General features: G+C 40.6%; 1 protein-coding gene across 7 annotated transcripts in view; it reads left to right on the plus strand.

Annotated features, from left to right (window-relative positions):
• The window catches only part of FARS2 (phenylalanyl-tRNA synthetase 2, mitochondrial), a 249579-nt gene that overhangs the window by 167169 nt on the left and 59777 nt on the right, over positions 1 to 22633 (plus strand). For all 7 annotated transcript variants that reach the window (XM_055706125.1, XM_055706120.1, XM_055706123.1 and 4 more), the window contains one exon: positions 2023 to 2174. In XM_055706125.1, coding sequence (XP_055562100.1) covers positions 2023 to 2174 — 152 coding nt within the window. The remainder of the gene's footprint in view (positions 1 to 2022; positions 2175 to 22633) is intronic.

A 22633-nucleotide genomic window follows, 5' to 3' on the forward strand; every position in this document is an offset into this window, starting at 1 on the left:
ACAATTTTCTTATAGACTCAATAATCCAAGAGGGCTGGGCCCTATAATTTATTACATCTTTGAGCAACTTTGCTCACATGGAATTTGATGACAGTGATAATGTAAGTCAGACTGTTCCAGGTGTACATCTCATTTTAAGTGGGAAAGAGAGTGCTGTTTTCATGTGCCTGACATAATCCTGCTGCTTTTGAAATTGATAGCAAATACTCACTCACTATGAGTTGTGGGTACTCTGCTTCTTTCAGGGTTTAGGATGTTACTGAGTTACTTGAACACGTAATTATTTTTCTTTAGTGTCCTTGTACCTGTGGGCATGAAAGTAGGCACCTGCCCAAATGGAGTGGTTGTGCTTAGGCTCATGCGCCACATCTTCTGGTTGAATAATTAAATGTTCTGAAGCTGGGAGTTCAGTGAGTTTTGGATTAGTCCCCGCAAGCTTTGAAGTGTGTTCAGGAGGTTGCTGAAATACGACAGTGGTAAAATAGTGGTAAACAGGGGTGAGGTGAGAATATAGGGGTCTACTGCAGGACTGTAACTTTATTTGTGCTAACACATGTATCAGGTTGTTGGCTGAGGAGTATCTCCAGCATTTGCAGCTGTGAATTTCGTGTAGCAGGGGAGATGTTTACATTTCATTCATTAGTGTTTTATCAGAAACTCGTGTGGTAGATTTATTGTGCAAGGTTTTTTTTAATTTGGTGTACAGAATATGAATTCATCTGACAAGTTCTTTAACAAGTTGGATAATCATTTGTGATTCACAATTTTATTCACTGGGGGGGTATTAATTTAAAACTTGCACTGTATTCCTTATCAGATATTTATTGACTGGTTTACACTGTACAGAACAGGATTTGAGTAAATCGGCGTGCTGTAAATTGCCCTTTTAACAGGTTTATTGCTTTAGCAGGTAATAATTTAGGATTTCACTGCTCCATCATAAAACATTCCCAGGCATGGAATACATTTTTGAGTGAGGCAATACACTGTATAGACCAAGGTGTACACATCAGCTGTCATATACATATAAGGAAAATAAGAAAAGATATTTTCTCCTGCAGGGCCTGGCAATCTTACGCAAAAGTACTTATTTCAACTTCAGTGTGTTAATGGAAGGCAAAAGTAAGAGATTGCATGACCCAGAGGGCCTGAAAGAAGAGCATTACCATTTTCTTTTCTTCAGAGTGGGAAAATATCTCAGAAAAGCAGAGATCTCAAACCCAGTGACTCCAGGGAAGTTTCACCAAAACTGAAAAATTAATAATTGTCTTGTTTTGTTTCTGTTTCTCTTCCTGTTTTTGCAAATAACGAGTTGCACTGTTCTGACACAAGATGAGGTCTTTCTGTCTGCAGCCAGGATGTCCCTTTATGTTTAAGAGTCCACTGGGGTACTTATGGAGTTAATAATTATGCTAATAGCAATACTTTTTTTGTTGTTGTAGATGTTTGGATGCCTATAAAAAACATTGGGAAGCGAACTAATCTGTATTTATAAGAAAACTGTTTTGTATTGTAACCTTTTAATAAGAAGGCACTTACTGATAAGACTTTCTTAGAAATTGGATAGTACCAATAATAAATATTGTGCTATATAAGAATGCTGTAAAATGCATACAAATTTTATACCTGAATGTATAAGAATTCTTGAATCTGTAAAAAATCTGAAAAATGCTTTTAAAAAGTACAATTTTACCCAGTGTATAATCATCTTGAAATGATCTCTTCCATTTAAACAGCTCCGATCCAAAAGTGTATTCAGGCTCATAAATGCTGGTTTTAGCAAACAAAACAAGTTTTTTCTTCTGAATGAATGAATCAGAGTGGTTATGAGGGGACCTTTAAAAGACATCTTGTAGTATAAAATCTTGCATCTCAGTTCTTTATGAGGTCAGTTTGCACTTCAAAAAGCATTTCAGAAAGCTTCTAAAATGTGTGCTCTGTGTGTTTCACAAGTTCCAAACAGTTATAGATATACCTACCAAGTCCAGCCACTTACAAAGGTATGTTTTTTAATTTTTTTAGCCACTCAGCAGATATCCACCTTTGATCAATGACATCTCCTTCTGGCTGCCTTCTGAGACATACTCGAAGAATGATTTCTATGATTTGGCTCGAACCATTGGTGGAGACGTGGTAGAAAAGGTTGTCCTAGTGGATGAATTTACCCATCCAAAGTAAGTACAACTTTTAACACATTGTTCCTGTGGCCAGAATATAAATATCTGCATTCTACATACCAAGAAATTTTTGATTCTTAGGCAGTTTGCACATTTCATTTTTTAGCTCCAAAACATTTTTACAACACTTTCAAGAATATTTTTACTTAAAAAAATCTTATATTTCAGTTTTGTACTACTACTGAGCTTCTGCTATTCAGACCACAACCCCAATATGCTGTGCTCAGTTAATCACAGCAGCTGTAAACAACTGTTTTCCTCAATGCGTCTGCCAGTGCATGACACTCTTTTCCATAACATGTCTGATGTTTTTGTCCTGCTCTTCACTGAGTGACTGGTGTTTGTCTTCTTGTTCTCTTACTTTCTTTTTCTAGTCCTGATTTACTAGTATACCTTTACTGTAAATGTCAGGGCTAATAATGATTTGTTGCAGAATAGTAGTGTTGGTGTTCAAGGGGCAGAAAAAAAAATCAACTTCATCCCTTTCTTTTTGACACTTATCTATGCTGTTGAACAATCCCTTGGGCTTCAAAATACTTTCTTATGGATATAGCCACACTGACATGACACCTGGTGCAGAGGTTACTTTTCCAAATGATACTATCATTTGTGTCAAAACCTGACAAGTATCAGCGGTTACATATGCACTGTTTTTCAATTTGTTGTTTCCAAATCAAAAAGTAAAAATGCTGCTGGCTACTGAATTTTCTGAAACTGGGGTTTAAAATAATTTCTCTTCTTTGAGACTTTTTTTTTTTTTTTTTTTTGTACCAAAGAAAGGCAGGTAGTAAAACTAACTGCAGTGGTTCTTGAAGATGATAGGAGAATGCTTCATGTTGTGCTCCATCACGTATAGACAACTTTTCTTTGACCCTGTTCTTTTTAACTTGATGTGTGTCGCAGATCAGATGGATAGATTATTGTATGGCCTAGTTCATGGTCGTTCAATGGATTAATATTTATTAGGGTTTTTTTCCTTTTTGTGTGGTGTTATATGAGACTGTTCCTGGTGTGTGAAGAAACAGAAATGCCAATGGAGTTTGTGTGGGCATCTGAAAGCTTTGAGCAGTTAATTCTAGAGTGGTCCTCACATGCAAATCATGCGAAAGGATCTTAACCCTATACTCAAAACAATGTTTCCAGCAGGGGAATATAGGCTCGGATAAGATAATGAGTACTATTCATTGTAAAGAACAAGACTGTATCTTACAGAGAAATTCAAAAGCAAGTTTGTTGCAGGTATGGATAACTTCTTATTGTCACCTAGGCTGAACCATAGTATCAGTTAGGACAAGTGCATAGACATTGAAGGCTGCTCACACAGATCCTGCTGAAAATATATTTCATTGTCTTCTATCATAATGGTTCTGATACAGTACTATCAACATTTTTGATGAAAACTGAGATGTTAGACCCTTTTGGAACTGGTCCTTTCCATTCATGCATGTGGAATGTTTACTGTATGTATAATACCTCTGTGTTCATAGCCACTTTTTGTCTACATTCTTCCCGGTGATAACAGACATGCAATCATCTTTGTTGTTACATCTTCTCTTGGGGGAAAATTCTGTGTGTAGTGTAAGCAGCTGTTCCAAGGCTGAAGGTTTGGAGAAATCTGGTTCCCTGCTCCCTCAGACAGAGGCAGTATTACTCTGTGATTAATTTTGCAGTCCACTGGAGGAATCCGCATATACTGGGAGGGCCTCACCAGCAGCACAGCATCAGTCATGGCTCAGCTCAAGGGTCATGTTCCTCTTCTTTACTGAGAATATTATCTTCCATACTAGTAGAGTGATGAGGCAGGGACAGGATTCACTGCTCTGGATTTCTTACTGTGGTTTTTTTCCTCCTTTGATATGCTTTGACACATCCTGAACATATACCAGGGGGGACAGTTGTTCAGTACAAGATCATTTCTTCATCAGCAAGGAATACACCTCTGGTTCCCTTTGTGACTTCTGCAAATAGATAGAAAGGATGACTGCTCACTGAAAATTGCCACACAGATTAGGACTTTCCTTGCATTGTCCTCTAAAGCCATTAAACCCTCACTCAGGGGACCTCCAAGTACGTTTTGACACTACAAGGAGGAAACATTTCTCACCTTCATGTCTGAAGAATTTGGGTAGTAACACTAATGGATTGTTCATAAGTAATACTTTAGTCCTCTCAGTTTGTTCAACTGCAACAACAATGAAATAAATCTTTTTTAATGCCCCATTAAAAACCAGTAATTCCAAGGAGATGATCTACCTCATTAAAAAGAGTTGTAGATAAAGACTATAACATAATGGTTATTTCACCCTTTCATCTTAGAACAGGGTGTGGGCAGATATGCAACTTTTGGGGACAAATGACATAAGCCATGTAAGTTATTTTTTCTGTTCTCTACAGCCTTTGGAAGACTGACTGACTGAGAAGAGTGTTTTGCTTAGTCTTAATTCCAAGCTAATTGTCTTATTACAGAAACGATATAGTGGCTTTTTTAATTCAGTGTTGCAGAAAAGCCTCTAGACACATAAATTAACCTAAGAGATCCTCAGTGTTGCTATGGATCTGTATGTTACAGATCTAGACACTTATAATCATTATTTTGAATTATTAGTGAATCTTGTTGTGGAGGATAGAAGAGAAGTGTATAGGATAGGGAAGCCTGCAGTGCTGTCTTCAGTGTTATTTACTTACAAGCAGATGAGTAAGTTCATGCTTGTAATTAGTCACTTCCAGAATTTAAAATTCAGACTTTTTTAATCCTTTAAAAAATAGAAGTTTCATGAGGGATTAGGACATTTGGCATCTATTTTCCTTCTTAAACTACCATTATTAGTTATAGGACTATAAAGATTGGAAAATAGAAAATGCAATATAAATAAAACTAATTTAGAACACAGAAAGATGTCTTTTAATTAAGATCCTTTATAGAGGCTGTGTGATACTGTGTAGTTACCTTGCAGACTTTTCTGTGGTTCAGAAACCGTTCAAGGTTCCACTGGGCTTTGGACTGATAACCATGCTCCAGTACATTGCAATTACAGTGTATATTAGCAGTAAAAATGTATTCCTCTACAGGGAAAAGGAAAGGGGGAGAAAAAAGCATGAGACAAGTAATTGTTTAAACAAGGAAGAGATGTCTTGGAAAAAAACCAGTAAATCTTGATTATCTGCATTGTAAGGTGATAATGTTGAGATATCTTCCAGGAAAGCACAGGCAATTAAAAGATAGAGCAGGAAGGATTCTCATTGCTGAAAAGCACAAATTAAGGAGAATGCCAAGTTACTGTGCTAGGGTAATTAAGAACCATTCCAGCCTAAATGCATCTTAGGTAAACTTAACTAAAAAAGACACAGCACTGAGGTAAACTGAGTAATGTGCAGCATGTGAAGAAGGCTTTCCAGAAAATAAACTTTCTCGTTCAGTTTAGTCTGCAAAAATTTTATTTTCTTTTCCTTACAACTGAAACTAATTGTAATGGATGCCAGCCAAGTGAGGCTAGATCAATTGTAGAATGTTTCAAGCAGAGAGTTATTTCACACTGCAGTTGCATGTTGCTTTGAGATGGAGAAATAAGTATTCCCTGTTACAACTAATGTACTAGCAGTAGTTAGGACATGAAGACATTTCTTTGTTTACTTCTGTTGAATTTTGTCATTCCTGTAAATTCCTGTTCACCAGTGCAACAGGTAGACCTCACAGAGCAAAGAAATCCATGTGCTCTGATCCAAGCAGAGAACTGAGCTTTAGCAACTAAGTTGAGGTAGGTAGCTTTTGCATAAAGTGATTCTGGAAACCAGGATAACTGTAGGGATGCTCAGCAACAGTCCTCTAATCCACAAGAACTTCCTCCCTTTGCTTTCATCCAAGCAGTTCCAAACAGGTCTACCTGCTGCAAATACTCCTTTTGGGTCAAAAGTGTTGAACTAAAAGGAGCATGGACTTTTCACATGTCTGCCTCTCCACATTACAGAGTGTGCCTGCCAAGGTATCACATGAGAGGAGATGGCAGGTGGCTCTCAGCTGCCAAACAGCACTTGGGACCCTAGGCAGCCACCCCGGGGGTTTAGATCCACAGTCAAACTGGGAAATCTGGGAATAGGGGATCCCTGAATGAGAGAGGAACACGACCTGTGTGAGATATATGGCTCTTGCGTTCAGAATATGCATCTGGGGGAAGGAGGGAGAGTAGTACAAGAGGCTGAACGAGTCAGAGGATAATCCTGTCAGCTGTTGATACCTTCCCACTGCCCATAGTGTAAAAAGCCATCACAGACTTGTACAACTGAATGTGGATGGGAAAGTAAGGCCCGCTGTCACCTGGGTTTTCTGATATTCCTGGAATCTAAATGTTGTATCATGCTTGTCCTCATAACACAGTCAAGGTGTAACGTCATCCAAGATGAATAATGCAGAATGTGGCTGTAACACACTGGTTATTCAGGCATATAAAGAATAAATCAGCAGATGTGAAGAAAAAGTTGTGGCTTTGCTGAAATGCTAAGGAAACTGGATGAAACCTTGGTGGTTATGGCAAGAACAGGAGCAGGATGCCTGTCGGGCAAGTAGAATAGAGAAGAAATGTCCCTTTGCAGTAAGCAAAATGTTTTCCACTGTGTATCTTGTGGATTTAAGCTCTCTTTGCTTGATATGTTAACTGCAAACATTTAGATTTTCATACGTTTGGTTTGTGGAACATGTTTTTCTGCGTGTGGTCTGTAAAATCAGTCCTCTGTGAGTTGCCTTGAGTTGTCCTATTCTGTGTGATCCGTGCAACCAGCCACCGGAAGGCAGCGGCACTGTTTCTGATACCTGAATTATTTCTTCCAAATCCTTGGAGATCTTTAAGGACCTTTAAGCGTTACTGTGCAAATACATGATGAGTGAGGATTTGTGGCTGACATTTTTCCCTTTGGAACATTCTAGTGAACAAACATTTGCAAAAACAAAGAGAATGTTTTGGACTGTATTGATACTGAAAGGGGAAAAGAAAGTCAGGGGTGGGGGTGGGGTGGAGTGTTCCTTGCTTTTTGCAGTGGCTGATCAACTCTTCATATCTTTTACTCAACTTGTCTAAGCTGTCTAATCAATATGAATGACCTTCAAAAATTAAATCAGAAAGTGATCTCCTTTTCAGCGGTCAAGACTTCTTCAGTTTCAGAAAGGAAATGGGTTTCATAGGGGAAAAAGAAAGGCTGGCTGAACGGCAGTGGGAAGGTAGAAAGGTCTTTGCCCACTGAATAAGCAAATCAAAACTGCTGCCATGCACAGAATCCCAGTAAGAGCAATATCTTGTGTTTCTAAGACATTCAGATAAGTTTTACAACTGCACACACACGGAATTCCAGGGATGATAGTGAAAGCATACTGTAACAGAGAAAATACTGGCTGTTCACACATGGTAGAATACAGGGTAGAAGTGGCACAATACGTTTGTGACCTGAGGTGTCCCTGATCGAGAGGACAGACAGAAGAGTCCAGGAGTGAGTACCTGTCCCCTACAGTGCAGCATCACAAAGAGAATCCAGAAATGCTGAGACTGTTTATCTTTGCTTTGGGCAAGCCCTGTAAATGTGTTTGGTTTTTTTTCAGCTTAGCATGCCATGTGTCTTCTCCTAGGTACCTTGCATAATCCTGTCATGTGTGATGGCCTCACGTCCTCACTCTGAATAAGTATTTTCTGCATTTTGCAGAGAGGTTGTTTCTCTGCTGGTCTGGGACCTGATTTTTTAAAGTTTGATAATAAATACCTTTTTTGTTAGAAAGAGAAAGGAAGGAAGAGGATATGCTTCCACATCTTCCTTTGTAAGGAAGATACGTAGGTAGGCTGAGAAAAAGTATACAAAACTGTAATCAAGAAATGGACTGTGTCCTCAGTGGTACTTAAAAGGTAAATTTTTAATCAGAACAACTAAAAATACCCTGAAAAGGCAGTGTGGAGACAGTAAGGGGAGAAAAAATTGATTTGTTGCATTTTGACAGCTACGCTGTTAAAAATATAAGTGAGGACCACGTAGGAAAGGATTTATTCTTGCCTTTGAGTGAATTACTTGCACACTTCTGGGGTGAGATCTGCACATTTGTAACAGTCTGTTAAATAAGTGAGGGGAAATGTATTGGCTGCTGTGAAGGAGGGAGGGAGGGAGGTGCACAGTGGCGCCGTCTTTAGAGACTCTGGGAGTGCTCGGATGACCTGTGTCTCTTCTTTTCCAAACAGTAAAAGGAGCAGATCTGATAGCAAAGAGTCAGATCCTGTTGACTGCTGTGTTGTGTCAGTGCAGGCCCCTAGCTCCTTGTTAGGATATAGAAAAAACAGTGTAATAACATCTGTTTTGTTTTGGTTTTTACATTACAAAAGTGTAATAACCTTTTTATTGCCAGATTCGTTGCATTTTTCCTTATCTAGATGGAGATCAAATCAAATACTTTGAGGTCTGGTTTATTTATTGAAGCTGGTGTGGTTTTGTCTTCTGGAAAAGGTGAATTAAGCAGAATAATTCTGAAGCACTGCTTGCTGCTAGTATTAGCAAATTAAAACAATCAGTTCAGTCCCTGAACACCTTGTTGTTCTCAGCCTGAGCACTTTACAATTTGCTGAGGGGTTCTTTGAGATTACCTTTAACTGCTGAACTGGCAAAGTCCCAGCAATAGCTTCTCTGCAGAAGAAACAACCCAGATGTAGCTTGGTTGACAGTAGCTAGCAGAGGATCGGGTTCCGATTAATGAACTGTTTCTCCAGCTCTGGACTTTTTTCCTCTGGTTTGGTCAAATGAGTTTAACACTAGTATTTTTGCAATAGATTGACTGTTCATGGGAGGCTCTGTCAGTGGATGCTGGTTGACTTCTGAGCCTTTCTTCAGCTGTCATATTAGAGCATAACTGTATAGTGGCTAGTTAAAGCACAGTAGTACCCCTGCTCCCTCTTCTCTTTTCCTTCTTTTATCCAACCAGGAGCAGTGCCACCTGTTTCCTCTTATGAATGACAACCTTTTCTGTTGTTTCTTTTGGCTTACGGGCTTCAGTTTAGAAAACATACCTGTAATTGAGGTTGCTTGCTTTAGAGTGCATTTCACTCCTGGCGTGTGCATGTCAGGCATTCCCCAGTGCACCAGCCCAACCCAACGGCCAGTGGTGTTTGCTTGATTCACGGTCAGTGGGCCCCATCTGCTCTTTGGTTTCTTCCTCTTCCCTGCCTTCTCTCCTTTGAACAGCAGCTGTGTAGAAATAACAGCTCCAATTCTCACAGTGGCTCCTGCCTAGAGGTGGTCAGGGTCTTTCTGGCCAGATTCATTTAGACCAAAGGCTGGGCTGCCCAGGGAGATGTGCTTTAGGAAGACATATGGGATCTACACGTGTTCCACGAAAGCCCAGGTAATCTACCACCTGAGGGCTGAGACACTGAGGTTTTCATCCCAGCTGCCTAGAGGTTTAAAGGAGCCCAGATTTGGGCTCCATGTCTACAAGGTTGCCATGCTGATTGATACATGGCTCTAGGATGTCTTGCACTTCCCACTTTCTAGAAATCTGATGCCACGCTGTCCCCCACCACAACTGAGACTGTCGGAGATGAGTTTTCCCAGACATGCTGCACAGTAGCAGGGGCATTCACAGAGCACAGGGCAGCCATCTGCTAGTTTTTATTTTTGAGGAAATTAAACCAAGAAGCTTTTAATTCCTCCTTTTCCTCTGTAGCAAAAACATTCCAGATTTAAATTAATTATAGATAATTAATTGAGTAAATATGCACATATTTTTGTTTAAAAAAAGACTTTTCCAGATATCTTAAAAATTCTGAATTTCAACCAGCACTGTTCCAGCTTCGTTATAGTACCTACTGGGTGAATTCAGAGATAGCAAAAATGAGCATGCACTTTCGTAGCATAAGCCAGAAAGTGACATTGATATTCGATATGGAAGTAGATCTTTTCAGTGTAATATTTATTATGTATACATGTGTAGACTTGGAATCTGTCTGCATATTTTTGTTAAGCATCAGCTTCAAAGTTTTTTAAATGCTTGGCCTAGAGCTTTGGAATTCCAGTGTGGATTCAGATACCTAATTCCCTCTGATTGCTTTGAAAGTCTCCCAAATAGCAGTTCCCTACCCAAATCTAAGAGTTCATAGAGAACTATGAGAGAAGTCTATCTTGTAGGAACAGTGTGCCCTTGAACTCTTTAGCATCTGCTTGTGCTGGGCATTTCTTGCTTCACCAGCCAGAAAAATGGACTTGAGAAATACTAGTAAATGCCTTGACTTTGTTTGACAAAATAAGAAAAAGAAAAAAATATATAAAATTCAAATCCTTGCCTTATACAATAAAGTTTAAGTTCTGCGACTTACAGCTTTTTACACATTTTGTGACTGCCAGTTCAGACCTCTGATGCCAGTGTTTACTTGAAGACTATCTGGTGGGGAAAAAAAAAAAGAATAAACTGATTAGGAAAGGCAGACTCCACCTTCCCTCCTATCCTCAGTGTTCAGACAGGCACCATACAAATAGCTGTTCTTAATGGCTCGCTATTGAAGTCTGAGGTTTCCTTCAAACCACTGTATTCAAATCAATTGTGGGGTAGACAGTGTTCTGCTGTACCGTCCCTGGCTCTTCAGAGACTTCACCGAGAAAATAGTCTTCACTAACTGAAAATAATTTACTATTAATGAGCTTCAGTAGGAGTCCCATTATTCTTCTTTGGTGGGAGGCTGGTGGCTAACTCACAGGCTTGTGGGAGGATTGGTATTCGAGAAAGGAAAAAGATGAAGTAACCACAGGTTCCCATTAGAGGGTGGGGGGGAACATAGCCCTGAAGAGTGATGTATCACCAGTGATATTCCATAGGAAATGTAATCACCCTTCACGGGTAATGAGAAGAGGGGAAAACTTAAGTACGTGAGCCACACAGAAGACAAATGTCAACTCCCTTATGTATTCAGGCACATGCAGAGGATAGCGTTGCTGTATAGAAAAGGCATAGCTAAAGTCACAATGAATCATTTCTAAGAGGCTGCTCGGCTCAAGAGCTTAACCTTTCTTCATCATGTCAACCTGGAGTCAGCCATTCACCACCAGTTCTCAGATGCAGCCCAGAAATCTTCGCCACAATTCCCAAAGCACTTCAGGGGAGGCGTCACAGGAATTAGCACAGTGATTTATTGACAGGCAGCAGGCCGGTGAAAAATGGCTAAGGAGTCAGCTGCCACAGGAGGCACAGGGGATGGCAATGGGCTTGTGAGTGCTTCTGAATTCGGGGAAATCCTAGTGAATTGCTGTCCTTGTAGACCAGAGGTTGAGCTGACTACTGTGCAGAACTGTTTTTCATAGTATGTAATAGTGAGCGTATTAGAGTTTGAGAAGCTTTGCGATGGCGGTGAGTATGTCAGAGACAGAGTGAGAGCTTTTGTAATCACATCCGTTAGACGGTAAATACTGTGTTCTCTGAAGATCTTGAAATCAGTTTAATCTTGCAGTGCCCTTTGAAAGTGCTCTACTCAGCAGCTAGGGTGGAGGAAGAATTCACTATGTGTAAGAAGTGGAGTCCTTCTTTCACCTGGTGCTTTGTCCCTCTCTTTCTACTTCACATTGGAATGGTTTTCTCTGCCTGTGCCATTGCTTTGTCCCTGCCTGCTGCTGCCGAGGATGCTCATCACTCTGCACTGCTTTCTGCCTGAGGGTGGGATGCAATACCTCTTTTCTTGGTCTCTGACCCTGCCCATCCATTCTCCCCCAGTAATACCGTAACTGGCCATCCTACCTCAGCAGTCTGGGAAGTCAAAGTCAAGGTGGACCAGTCCTCTCAAGGCCACCAGTGACGGATGCCCACGCTGCAGGCTGGAAATCCCTGCAAGGGAATATGGGCAAGGGAGGGAGATTTCTTTTGTCTAGATCTCAGGTCTGTATCTGAAGCTAGTTTTTCTTTAAAACAATAGACACATCCTTGGTATAGCTTTTGCCCCACTCCTCCTTAATCAGCTTTTAAATTATATTTAGTGTGTAAGTATGGTATGTTTGTTTTCTGCAGTGTGCTAGTACTGTGAAGAAGCAACATGTCTGTAGCTGATCCTGAGTTTCTCTCAAACTCTTTTGAATTCTTGCATGGAGATCTGCATGGGAAGGTAGAGATGGTACCATTTGCTTATCTCTTACAAGGATCTTTCTAGCCACAGAAAGCAGCCACCGTACTGAGACAGCCTCACCAAGCATTTCTTAGGATGATGAAGGACATCGCTGTCTTCTGTGTGTTGAGAACTGCACGTGTGTGGTGCCTGCACATGTTTGCACTCATCTCTTGACAAGGCCTTCACAGAACGGTGTTGTGGCTGGTAATGTGGTGGCCAGGCCCCTAATTCTTAGTCTAGATTCAGTCAAACATATATCCTGTAAAGCCACCAAGATGGGAGATGAGAGGAAGAAGTCTTTATACGCCCCTTTTCACTTCCTAGTATTACTGCACAGAAGAGAGATGGATTTAGCACTAAATAATTAATCCTGCTCTTCATATTTTATGGATCCAGAACGCATTTTTGTAGGGAAAAAAACTGTACAGTTAGGAAGGATTTCCTGAAGCTGAGTCAAAAAATTAAGCAGCTCAAAGTTTATTTACCTCCAAGCTGAAAAATGTCAGTATTTAGACTGCGGAAACAAGGTTTTCTTTAATTTCACAACAAAAAATGTCAACATTCCTGAAACTGATCACAGTATCTTCCTATTGTTTGTTTTGTGCATGATGGATATTTTATTTTAATCTACAAGTTAACTTTAAATAATTGATTTAAGAAAATTTCTGCCAAGTTCTATCAAGTGTTAAGCATCCTTATCTCTGGGTAAATTGAGTAGAAATTCATGGGACTGTGCATCCCGTAAGGTGTGCATACTATAGAGATGGACCTGAGCTGCAAAACATATATCTGGATGGTGACTGCTGCTGTTCCAAATTCCTTTGGAATTCAGGTTTCTGTCCAGCTTCTCTCAAATGCTGTCTGGTAACATTAATATTAACACTAACATCATACAACTGATCTATTATTTATCAAGTATAACACAGAAATGCAAGGGAAGGGTGCCTTTAAAAATTATTCTGAAGGTGAAGCAAAGATTTATGTTTAGTATTTTCATACCTATTAGTACACGTGTGGGACAGATGGACAGTAAGGAAATGAATGACTGTTTGTACTTGCAGCATTTGAATAGTTTGTGTTCAGACTTTGTGAATGAACACCAGAAAGGAGATAGATGAAGACTGATATAACGTAGTTCTTGTGGGGTTTTTTATTACCTTTATATATGAAGGTCTCCTGGTCCTCAGCTGAGATATTGCCACCCTCATCCCATGGACCAGCAAAACAAAGGAGGCCAAAGTATTAAGTGATATGCCAGACAAGCCACAATGGAAATTTAACAGTTTAGGAAAGAACGTTGCCTTCAGTTGTGTTGGATAGATGGGATTTGTATTGAGCAAGTGAAAATCAACTAGGACAGTGCAGTGAATTCAAGTTTTTCTTGAAGTAAATGGCTAGGCTTGATTATGTAAAGCCAGGTGTTTTACAACAGCTTTAACCAAGTTTAACACCAAGTTAAACAAATGTGGGTTGTGTCACTTAGGCAGACATTTTTCTTACTGTCTGCTAATGCAGATATTCCTGGGTTTGGCTTTATAAAATGAGTCCTTATTTTCAGAGCTTCTGAGTGTTAGCAATCCCCGCCGACATCACTGGATACTGTGGGAACTCCCAACCTTTCAAAACCATGCCCTTGCTATCATTCATAGAGCATCCAAAAAGCCACAATGTCCACGATTTAATGGGACAGTATGAAAAGTCAACTTTCCCATCTCTTGTGCTTTGTTAGCTATTTTTGATAATAATGCTAATTCCCCTGTTCAAAGTGTTTTAAGAGGTAAAGATATGTGAGTATTTCAATACATAGCTTTTGGAGGAAGATGATATTCTGATGTGAGGAGAAAAAAGGTCATTGCATGTAATGTAATTTCATTTGAATCAAGGGAAGAGAATACATGTGAGGTGTTTAAAAAAGTTGAAGATGGTGGCAGAAAGCAGTAGGAACATCTTCCTCTGTTGCATTTGTCCAAGAGGAAACATTCAAAAAGCTAACTAAATATGCAGCGTGGTGTGTAGTAATACTAGTCTGCAGTACTGGATTTCTTTCAGGTAAATAAACCTCTATGGTTACACAAAAATTGCAAAGGCTGTCAATTCTTGTGCTTCAGAACGTAAGTGACATCTGCCTGGGGTCATGTTGAAATCCCAGTATGAATTATGGACTTGCAGTATTTATGAAATCACTGTTGTATTTCATACAGCCCTGAAACATCTGTTACTAGACAATTCTATTGGCAGGATACAATATTAAATGGTGTCGTCTTATACCTTAGTGTGGCACTATCTATTTCTTGTATGTTTAAGTACATAGAATATCTGTAAGATCTCAAACTTCCCTTTTTACACAGTAGTTTCCTCAGTGGGTTCTCCTGAGCTTTTACAGTCCAATTTCAAATAGGAATTACAGTTACACACCATTTCTGAAATTGAATAGGAACCTGGTAGCTCATGGTAATACACATTACAAGCCACCAAGTGGAATGTGTGTTTGTGCAGTTCTAAAGTGGTAGATGTTTAAGATCACAAATTCAAGGTCTTCTAACCTCCCAATTACTAACCCAGTTCCTTGCGTGGACTTTGAAGTAAATCCGCTTTCAGCTCAGTGGTGAATATTTTAAAGATAAGTTTCTAAGCTGGTTTGGTACAAGTAAATTAACATGCTTCACTAGTATATAATTGTTCTGAATCTAATGGGTTTGAAATCTGCTTGGAACCCATGTTATTTTCTCTTTAATCTTCCCTCTGTCACATGAGGTCAATTCCATCATATACACTGTATTATATCTCCGGAGAAAAGAACATTTCTGTGTACTACAGGGAGAACTATCAACCTAGGCAAATACCGAATGGATTCAATACCTGCTTTAAAGTTACCTTCTGTGTAATTAATATTTCTTCCCCATTCAATCTTTTCCCCCCCTACATCCAGTTTCAACGCCTATTCTTTTTCTGTCTTTTTCCGTATCTGCAATCCTTGTAGCAGCACACAGAAAGCAGGATGTAAAATGGTTGATTTCTAGCTGATGCAACAATGTCTGTACGTGGAAGAAATTAAAGCAGAGGTTCTTTTGTTACTAATGGTATTAATTTTTCAAAGGTAAAAAAAAACAAACCAAAAAATGACCCTATCCACTAACGCAAGCTAGCTGAAGCCTCCAGATGGCTCAGGGATTCAGAGCGCTTCTCCACTGCCTTTCAACTTGCAGTTTTGTTTTTGAGTATGGCCATGTGTTCACAAGGTGAAATTTCTTGCCTTAAAAGCAGTGGTTTTGCTGCTGTTGAGTTCTGCTTAGAGCATTGGGCAAGACAGGAATGAAAGTGGAAGGAAAGCCAAGGTGTGAAAAAAAAGACACAGGGAAAAAGCACCATAACTAAAAAAAGACCAATATCTTCAAGCGTGACTGGTGACTTTTCTGGGTAACTGAATTAAGATGCTTTAAAAGGCTATGATTCTCAGAAGTTGATGTTTAGCACTTCTGAAAATGAGACCAAAGAAGAATAACCAAATACCTCTATCTTGGCTGAGAGTTTAAAAAATATGCATATGAGAAATAACTATGACCACATTTATGCACATGATTTTTGCTACATAATTAGACTTCAGAATGTGTTCAGGTGCCACTGCTGTCCCTGCAGAGCTACTGCCTACCCAGGTATTTCCTAATCTGTCTGCATTCCTCCCTTGAGTGAAGCGGCTTGCAGGCGAGCAGTCTTGTCAAGCGTTGTGCTACACACCAAGAATGTGCTGTATCTCAAAGGAGATAAATCTTGGTCCTTAAATCAGGAATTCTGCTGTGGATTTCAGTGTGACAATACTTTAGAAACCTGAAGGTTGCTGGGACTGGAAGTTGTAGCAGTTTGAAGTTAGCAAGTGTTAGTCTCTGACTCTTACTCTTTTGTTGATTATTTTTGGTAGGAAAGGAATCCTACTTAAAAATGCATCTGCTTTGAATTGTAAACTCAAACCAATTGGACTTACTCTTTAATCCTGTTATAGAGAATATCTACCGTTTGCTTGTCATTTTCATTGTAATTATGAATAAAAACAAGTATCCACAGGAAAGGAATATATATGCACACATTCTGTGATAACCAAGCAGCCAAAGCTGTTGCAAGTTTGATGGGCAAGAGATAAAATCTGTGACTGGTCAGACCATCAAATGGAGGAAATACCATGAAACAGTTCTGAAGAACACTTGTTCGTTGACCCTGGCTGTGTTTGTGTAGTGTATTGCCAACAGAGTGCAGCAGCACCGTAAAGAGATGCTGCAGTCATGACTATTAGTTTTAATTGAAGAATTGTGTCCTTAATATAAAGTTTACAAGTAATTTATTACGGTCATTAAAGAACTTACTTGATGAGTAGGTCAGGCAGCATACACTGAAGTAATGGCTTGCAAAGCACAACAGTAGAAAGGAAAATACCATACAGACAGGAAAAGGTTGTATCTGTTAAGCTGGGGATTATATATTGTAAAATTAAAAAGTCCTGTGAAACCTGTCATCCATGGGAAGTTATTATTCCAATGTATTAGTTTGTTCAAATACATTCCACCAGTTCCACATGAACAGATCATTCTGGTGCTGGAAAACACGATTACTAAAGTAAGTAGACTTGAAGATAAAATACGCTGTCAGCAGGGCACCTGTAAGTGAAAGTGGAAAAGATTATAATACATTTGGAGTACTTAAGTGCACTTGCTTCACAATCAGGGTTGGGACAAGATACGCCTACTGAGTGTCATCCCAAAGAGTTCTTTTTTTTGAAAACGCAATCTGAGATTCTCAGCAATTGAATTTTTTCCTGCTTATAATGGGGCATTTTCCATGTTGGAGAAAGTGGTAATATTAGTTGTTGAAGAACCGTTCATCTCTGAGGGATGCTGAAACTCCCTGCTGGTTTCAGTGAAGCTAGGAGTGTGACAGAGGCAAAATCAGAACCTCAGAGCTCCATCCAAAGCCCGTTGAAGTCAGTAGAAAACATCCCATTGACTTAAGTGGGGTTAGGATCAGGCCCTTTGTGTTTCCCTTGCTCATTAAAACCCAGTCTGTCTACAGAGAGCACAGAGTCATTTCTCTTCCCGGAACCGGGACTTTATTGCCAGTGAATTCAGTTCTCCATTAAGAAATACGATGATTGCTGTTAGAAAGACTCTTGTTACTCAGGAGGGACATGCTGATATTTGCTCAGTAGGGTAAAGTGGTAGTTAATAATGAGATTTGCATTACAGTTGCATTCAGAAGTCCTTCCACTTTTCCAGTATTTTGGAACTAAAGAGGGCACCTACATGTTGTAGCAATACACCTGCACTCTCTTTAGCATATTTTTATGCCTAATGAAAACTGCTCACCTCTGACTGAAAAATCGATCATCCCTAACTTTATTAAGGACACATAAAAATGCAGATTCATTATCAATTTTTCTTATACTGTAGCACCAGACCAACCAGGTATAGAACATGAAAAAGCAACTGAGGCTGTAGCTAGGAAGGGTTTTTTTTCCTAGATAGGACAATGTCACCTCTGGCAAGCATGCAGCTGGGAGGGAAGGGAGGAGGTAACTAGCCATTGCTGACTTTGACTTTGCCAAGCTGATATTTCACTTTGTATTGCAGTCATGCCTGGTTTGTCTGGCTAGGAAACAGGTTCCTTCGTCTTGTTGTTTGGGTTATTGTTTGCCATTGACAGGCATTTAGGGGTGCTGACAGGGCTATCAGCATTTCCATTACTGAAAGATACCTTCTTTACAGAGGATCTTTTTGCTTTTAGGAGAGCCTGTCTTAAAAAGGAACATATTTACTTTGCAAGAGGCTCTGTGAGTTTGCTTATGTAGTGTCACAAAGATGCGATCAAGGTGTACTGTTCTTGGTTTTGTTCTTATCTACAGTCTGTTCCTGGGTCTCAAAAAATAACAAGATTAATAACTTTTACATGAAATTAAAAGATGTGATGGTAGAATGAAAACAAACTCACAGAAGACTGAAGAGCGAGGACTAGTTTGCTTAAGCATTAGGAAGGGCTGTATGTGACGTTACAAAAAAGTTCGCCTTAACTGCAGAAGTTTGACTGTTACAATCAAGGCTGCTTGATAACAGCCCAAACATGCCTTAAAGGATATGCACATCTGTTCAGACGCAAAATCTGGCATGCACCTAGTACCTGCTGCCACTGAACAGTTCTGGTAGCAGAACACCCATGGAAACACAGTGCTGGAATAATCCTATGCGCATCCTTACAGCTGGATGTCACGTAGCCAGCAGTAGCAAGTCGAGGATGCTACAGAAGGTGGTGTGTGAAATCCTTCCCTAAACTGTTGGGAAATGAGATCTCCATTACAGAGTGTCTCCCTAATCTCCGTCTGTTAGTGATTTCTTACGGTGGAACTGCAGGGATTATCCGTATACATATCCAATTGCAGATTAATCCCCTTGATTCTTGGCATCACTATTATTTTGTGTGCAATGAGTTCCAGAGGTTATCCATCCACGTTTTTTAAAAACAAAGTATCAATTTGAAGTGTGATTTTGTTCTGTTTGTCTTTGTATTAGGAGGGCAAGTAAAAAATACTTCTTAATTAACTTTCACTATATTGTGTATATTTATTCAGTCCTGTTGTTATCTTTCAGATAAACAGCCCCGATCTTGTCAGTCATTCCTAATTCAGTTGTCTGTCTTTGACTAATAACTTCTGCTGCCTGACTCCAGGACCCTTTATTACCTCCATATATTTTTTAGGTGTGGAGATCAGAGTGAGCCTGTATCCAAGGTGAGCACATGGCATTGACTTTTATGCTGGTATTATAATATTTTAAATGTTTTGTTTTTCTTGTTCCTATGGGAAGATTCTAGCTTTTGTTTACCATGTTCAGGCTGAGCAAATTTCTTGATCTTTTGGGGGATGATGTGATGGATTTTCCTGCCATAAACTCTCTATTATGATGCTGGATTTTATTTCTGCCTATATTTTTGGCAGTAAATTTTGTAATCTGGTTATTTACCCTGTGTTTCTTACCAGTACTTCTTGTGTCAAAGGCTGGACTAGATGCAGGGATCAAGAGATGGGAAGGAAGGATAAAGCCACCATTCATCTTGGGTAGTGTTGTCCCAAGTGGGTTTTTTTCATTTACTGTCAACAAAAATAAGTAAGAGAGACTGGGAACTGCTGGAGAGGGGCCAGCGGAGGGCCATGGCGATGGTGAGGGGGCTGGAGCACCTCCCTGCTGAGGAAAGGCTGGGAGAGCTGGGCCTGTTCAGCCTGGAGAAGAGAAGCCTGAGAGGGGACCTTATCAAGGTCTGCAAATACCTCAAGGGCGAGTGCCCAGAGGCCGGGGCCGGGCTCCTTTCAGTGGTGCCCAGCCACAGGGCAAGGGGCAACGGGCACAAGCGGCAACACCGGGAGCTCCGTCTGAACGGGAGGGAAAACTTCTGCACCTTGAGGGTGCCGGAGCCCTGGGACAGGCTGCCCAGAGAGCCTGTGGGGTCTCCTGCTCTGGGGACATTCCAAACCCGCCTGGATGTGACTGTGCAGCCCTAGGAGACCCTGCTTCAGTAGGGGTTGGACTAGGTGATCTCCAGAGGTCCCTTCCAACCCGGACCATTCTGTGATACTCCAGTTCTGTGAAAAATTTTGGACTATACTTTGAATACCTAGTTTCAGGGGGGCAGGGTGGTCTTTCTCATTTTGTTTCTGTGTGCGTAGAAGTAAGCGCTTATTTTTTTCCTTTGGTCACTTCAGTGATTTGTGGGCAACAGACTAGAAGCACTATCTAAATCATACATGGAACTGGTAGCAAAGCCATTTTTAAGAGACGTTCCTACCACCTCCTTAAGGTAATGACCTAAGACCTTTCATTCCAGTGCTCCCTGAGCTCAGCTTGGATCCTCATTTGCAGTAGTGCCTTTTCAGGTGCCTTTTCCCTGAAATTCCATTGAACTCCTGCTAAGGTGCAATGTATTAATGACACAAAATAGCAACTAATGATAACAGCTCAGTAAAAACTGCCCTTAAGTTACCAAAGCATTTGTTCTACTGGCCTAGGAGCACTGAAGAGAGCTTGGTTCTTTGTGACCACCTCAGATCAGCCCTTGGTCACGGTGTTAGCCTAGAGGAGTCCATCTCTCCATCTTTTCCAGCAGTGTTTTTAGCAGCTGATCTTCCTGGGCTGTGGCTGCAGAACCCATCAAGGAGCAGTCTCTAGCAAACACTCGAGGTGTTAGCTTTGACTACAGTATCAACATAGCAGATGTTTCTGAAGTAAATAAACCAAGTAAATTGTCTGCAAAACCTGACCTGTTCCACTGTAGTTTGCCACTTGATGGGTGTGGATCACACAAATTCCTAATTCCAAATTCTTTCTGAAATTACAGTGCTGTGGCCTTTCCCAGTGAGTGGCACAGGCACCGGAGAGGCCAGAGTCCCAACTGCAAATGTGACTAAATAAGTTTGTCTTAATTTTTAAACAATTAGCTCTGTGAACTAAATGCTCTTCTTTTAATAAGAGTTAGAAAATGTGCTACTAATTCTGCTCCTGCTTTCCTGAGTGCTTCACTTTCAGCCACACTGATGGTTGACCTCCTGCCTTCTGAAAATGTGTGCCCAGTTTCTGAGCCTGTAAAGTAGCTTATCTGAGGCGCAGCTGAACCTAAAATCTTCTGCTGGCTCTCACAATTCCTAGCAGTGCTGAAACAAGCCCATTCTGGGATGCTTCTTTGTGCTGTGTTTTAAATAGGGGGTGTACTCTCTCCTTGCTGAGAATGTTTCTGTGGTTTTGTTGTGGTGTTTTGTTTTTTTTTCCTCAGGATTGGCCTTTGCTGTTTGTCTGCCTAGCCCCTTTCCCACCCTCTCCCTCCAGTTTTCCTTTTCAGTTATTTTTGTTTATGTTGAACTTCTGCCTGCTCAGCTGCAGAGAGCTTGGCGTTGGCAGCCCGCCTTGTGTTGTACGATTCTACAACTTCTGCTGCTTAGCATCGTGTTGGAAATCGCTTTGAAATAAATCCATGTTGGACCAAAAGCAGCATCTTTGTTGTTACCCCCTCAGAATAATTTGGTGCTATAATTGGAATTCTCATTTGAAATAAATAAACATGATTTCTGATCTATAGACAGATCTGGATGCATAGTCAGGGAGAGAGATGTGTGCATACCGCCCTGTCCCTGGAACAGAGCTGCATTTGCAAAGCACGCATGGCACTTCTGGTGCCTTGGGGCAGGTTAGCACTGGAGGGGGAGGGCTGGAGGGCAGCCCCCAATCCCTGCTGGGTCACCTTGACACTTGTCAGGAGAATGGTTTACTCTGTGCTGCACTTGATATAAATGTGCTGTAGGCCTTGTGTTGTTTCCACTCTCGTCTTTGGAAAGTTGATACCCAGTGGCAAGGATAGGAAGTTGTGGCTCCACCATGCTGCTGCCACCTTACCAGTCCTTGAATGGCATGTGGGAAGGGAGATGAAGCTGTGGGCTTTCAGGCTGCCTTTTGTGTGTAGGCTGAAAGCCTACACACAGGCTAGGATTTCCATTTGAACAAGGATATGCAGGAAGTTCAGAGAAAATTCAGGGGAAACCAGTTCTGGGAGAGATCTATGGTAGAGATCTAGACAGTCATGGCCGGGTTGAGGAGGATAGGTAGAGGAGGAGGATGGTTTCAGGCCTTCTAGTAAAGAGGGAAGCATGCTTCAAATGAAACCACTAGGAACCAGTTTCACAGAAGCAGAAAATCTTTGCTGGAGGGTGACAAAGATGCCAGAAGTTCATGTGGGGAGACTGGATGAGTTAATGCGGAGGAGTATACTGGGACATGAAAAATACATAGAAGCAACATGCATCTCAGGAGTGCTTTGTATTGAAAACAAATTGGAAACCAGGAGGGTATTAGAGGTTTGTGCTAATACACATGCACATTGATTTGTTTTCTAACTTAAGGTATCCATTTATCAACGCTGTTTAACTGTGTGTCTGGATTTGTGTGGTAGGGGGATATTTTTTGTTGCAGACAGGACAGGGCTATATAGGCCTTTGGTCTGGCCCAAAACAGCTGTTCATGTGTTCTTGTGTGGTGTAATTCAGTAACTTGAGAATATATTTTTTTTCAGGGCTCTGAAATCTGGGCATTTTTGCTGCAGGCTATTGCCCTTTTTTCCCTGTATCCCCATATTTGCAAACAGTTGTTTGACTTTTTTTAAAAAAACAGATCTTCTGAAACCTGATTGCATTAAAATTTTGTGCTGTAAAGGGAGTGTTTAAATCCACTTTGTGCTCCTTGAGCTGAGAAACGCCTAGGACACAGAGACTTGAAATTGCTTTTTCAAGCCAAGAATATGGTTACTGTTTGTCTGTCACACCAGCAATGATTC

The sequence above is a fragment of the Falco cherrug genome, chromosome 3 (genome assembly GCF_023634085.1).
Source record: "Falco cherrug isolate bFalChe1 chromosome 3, bFalChe1.pri, whole genome shotgun sequence".
NCBI classification, from domain to species: Eukaryota; Metazoa; Chordata; class Aves; order Falconiformes; family Falconidae; genus Falco; species Falco cherrug.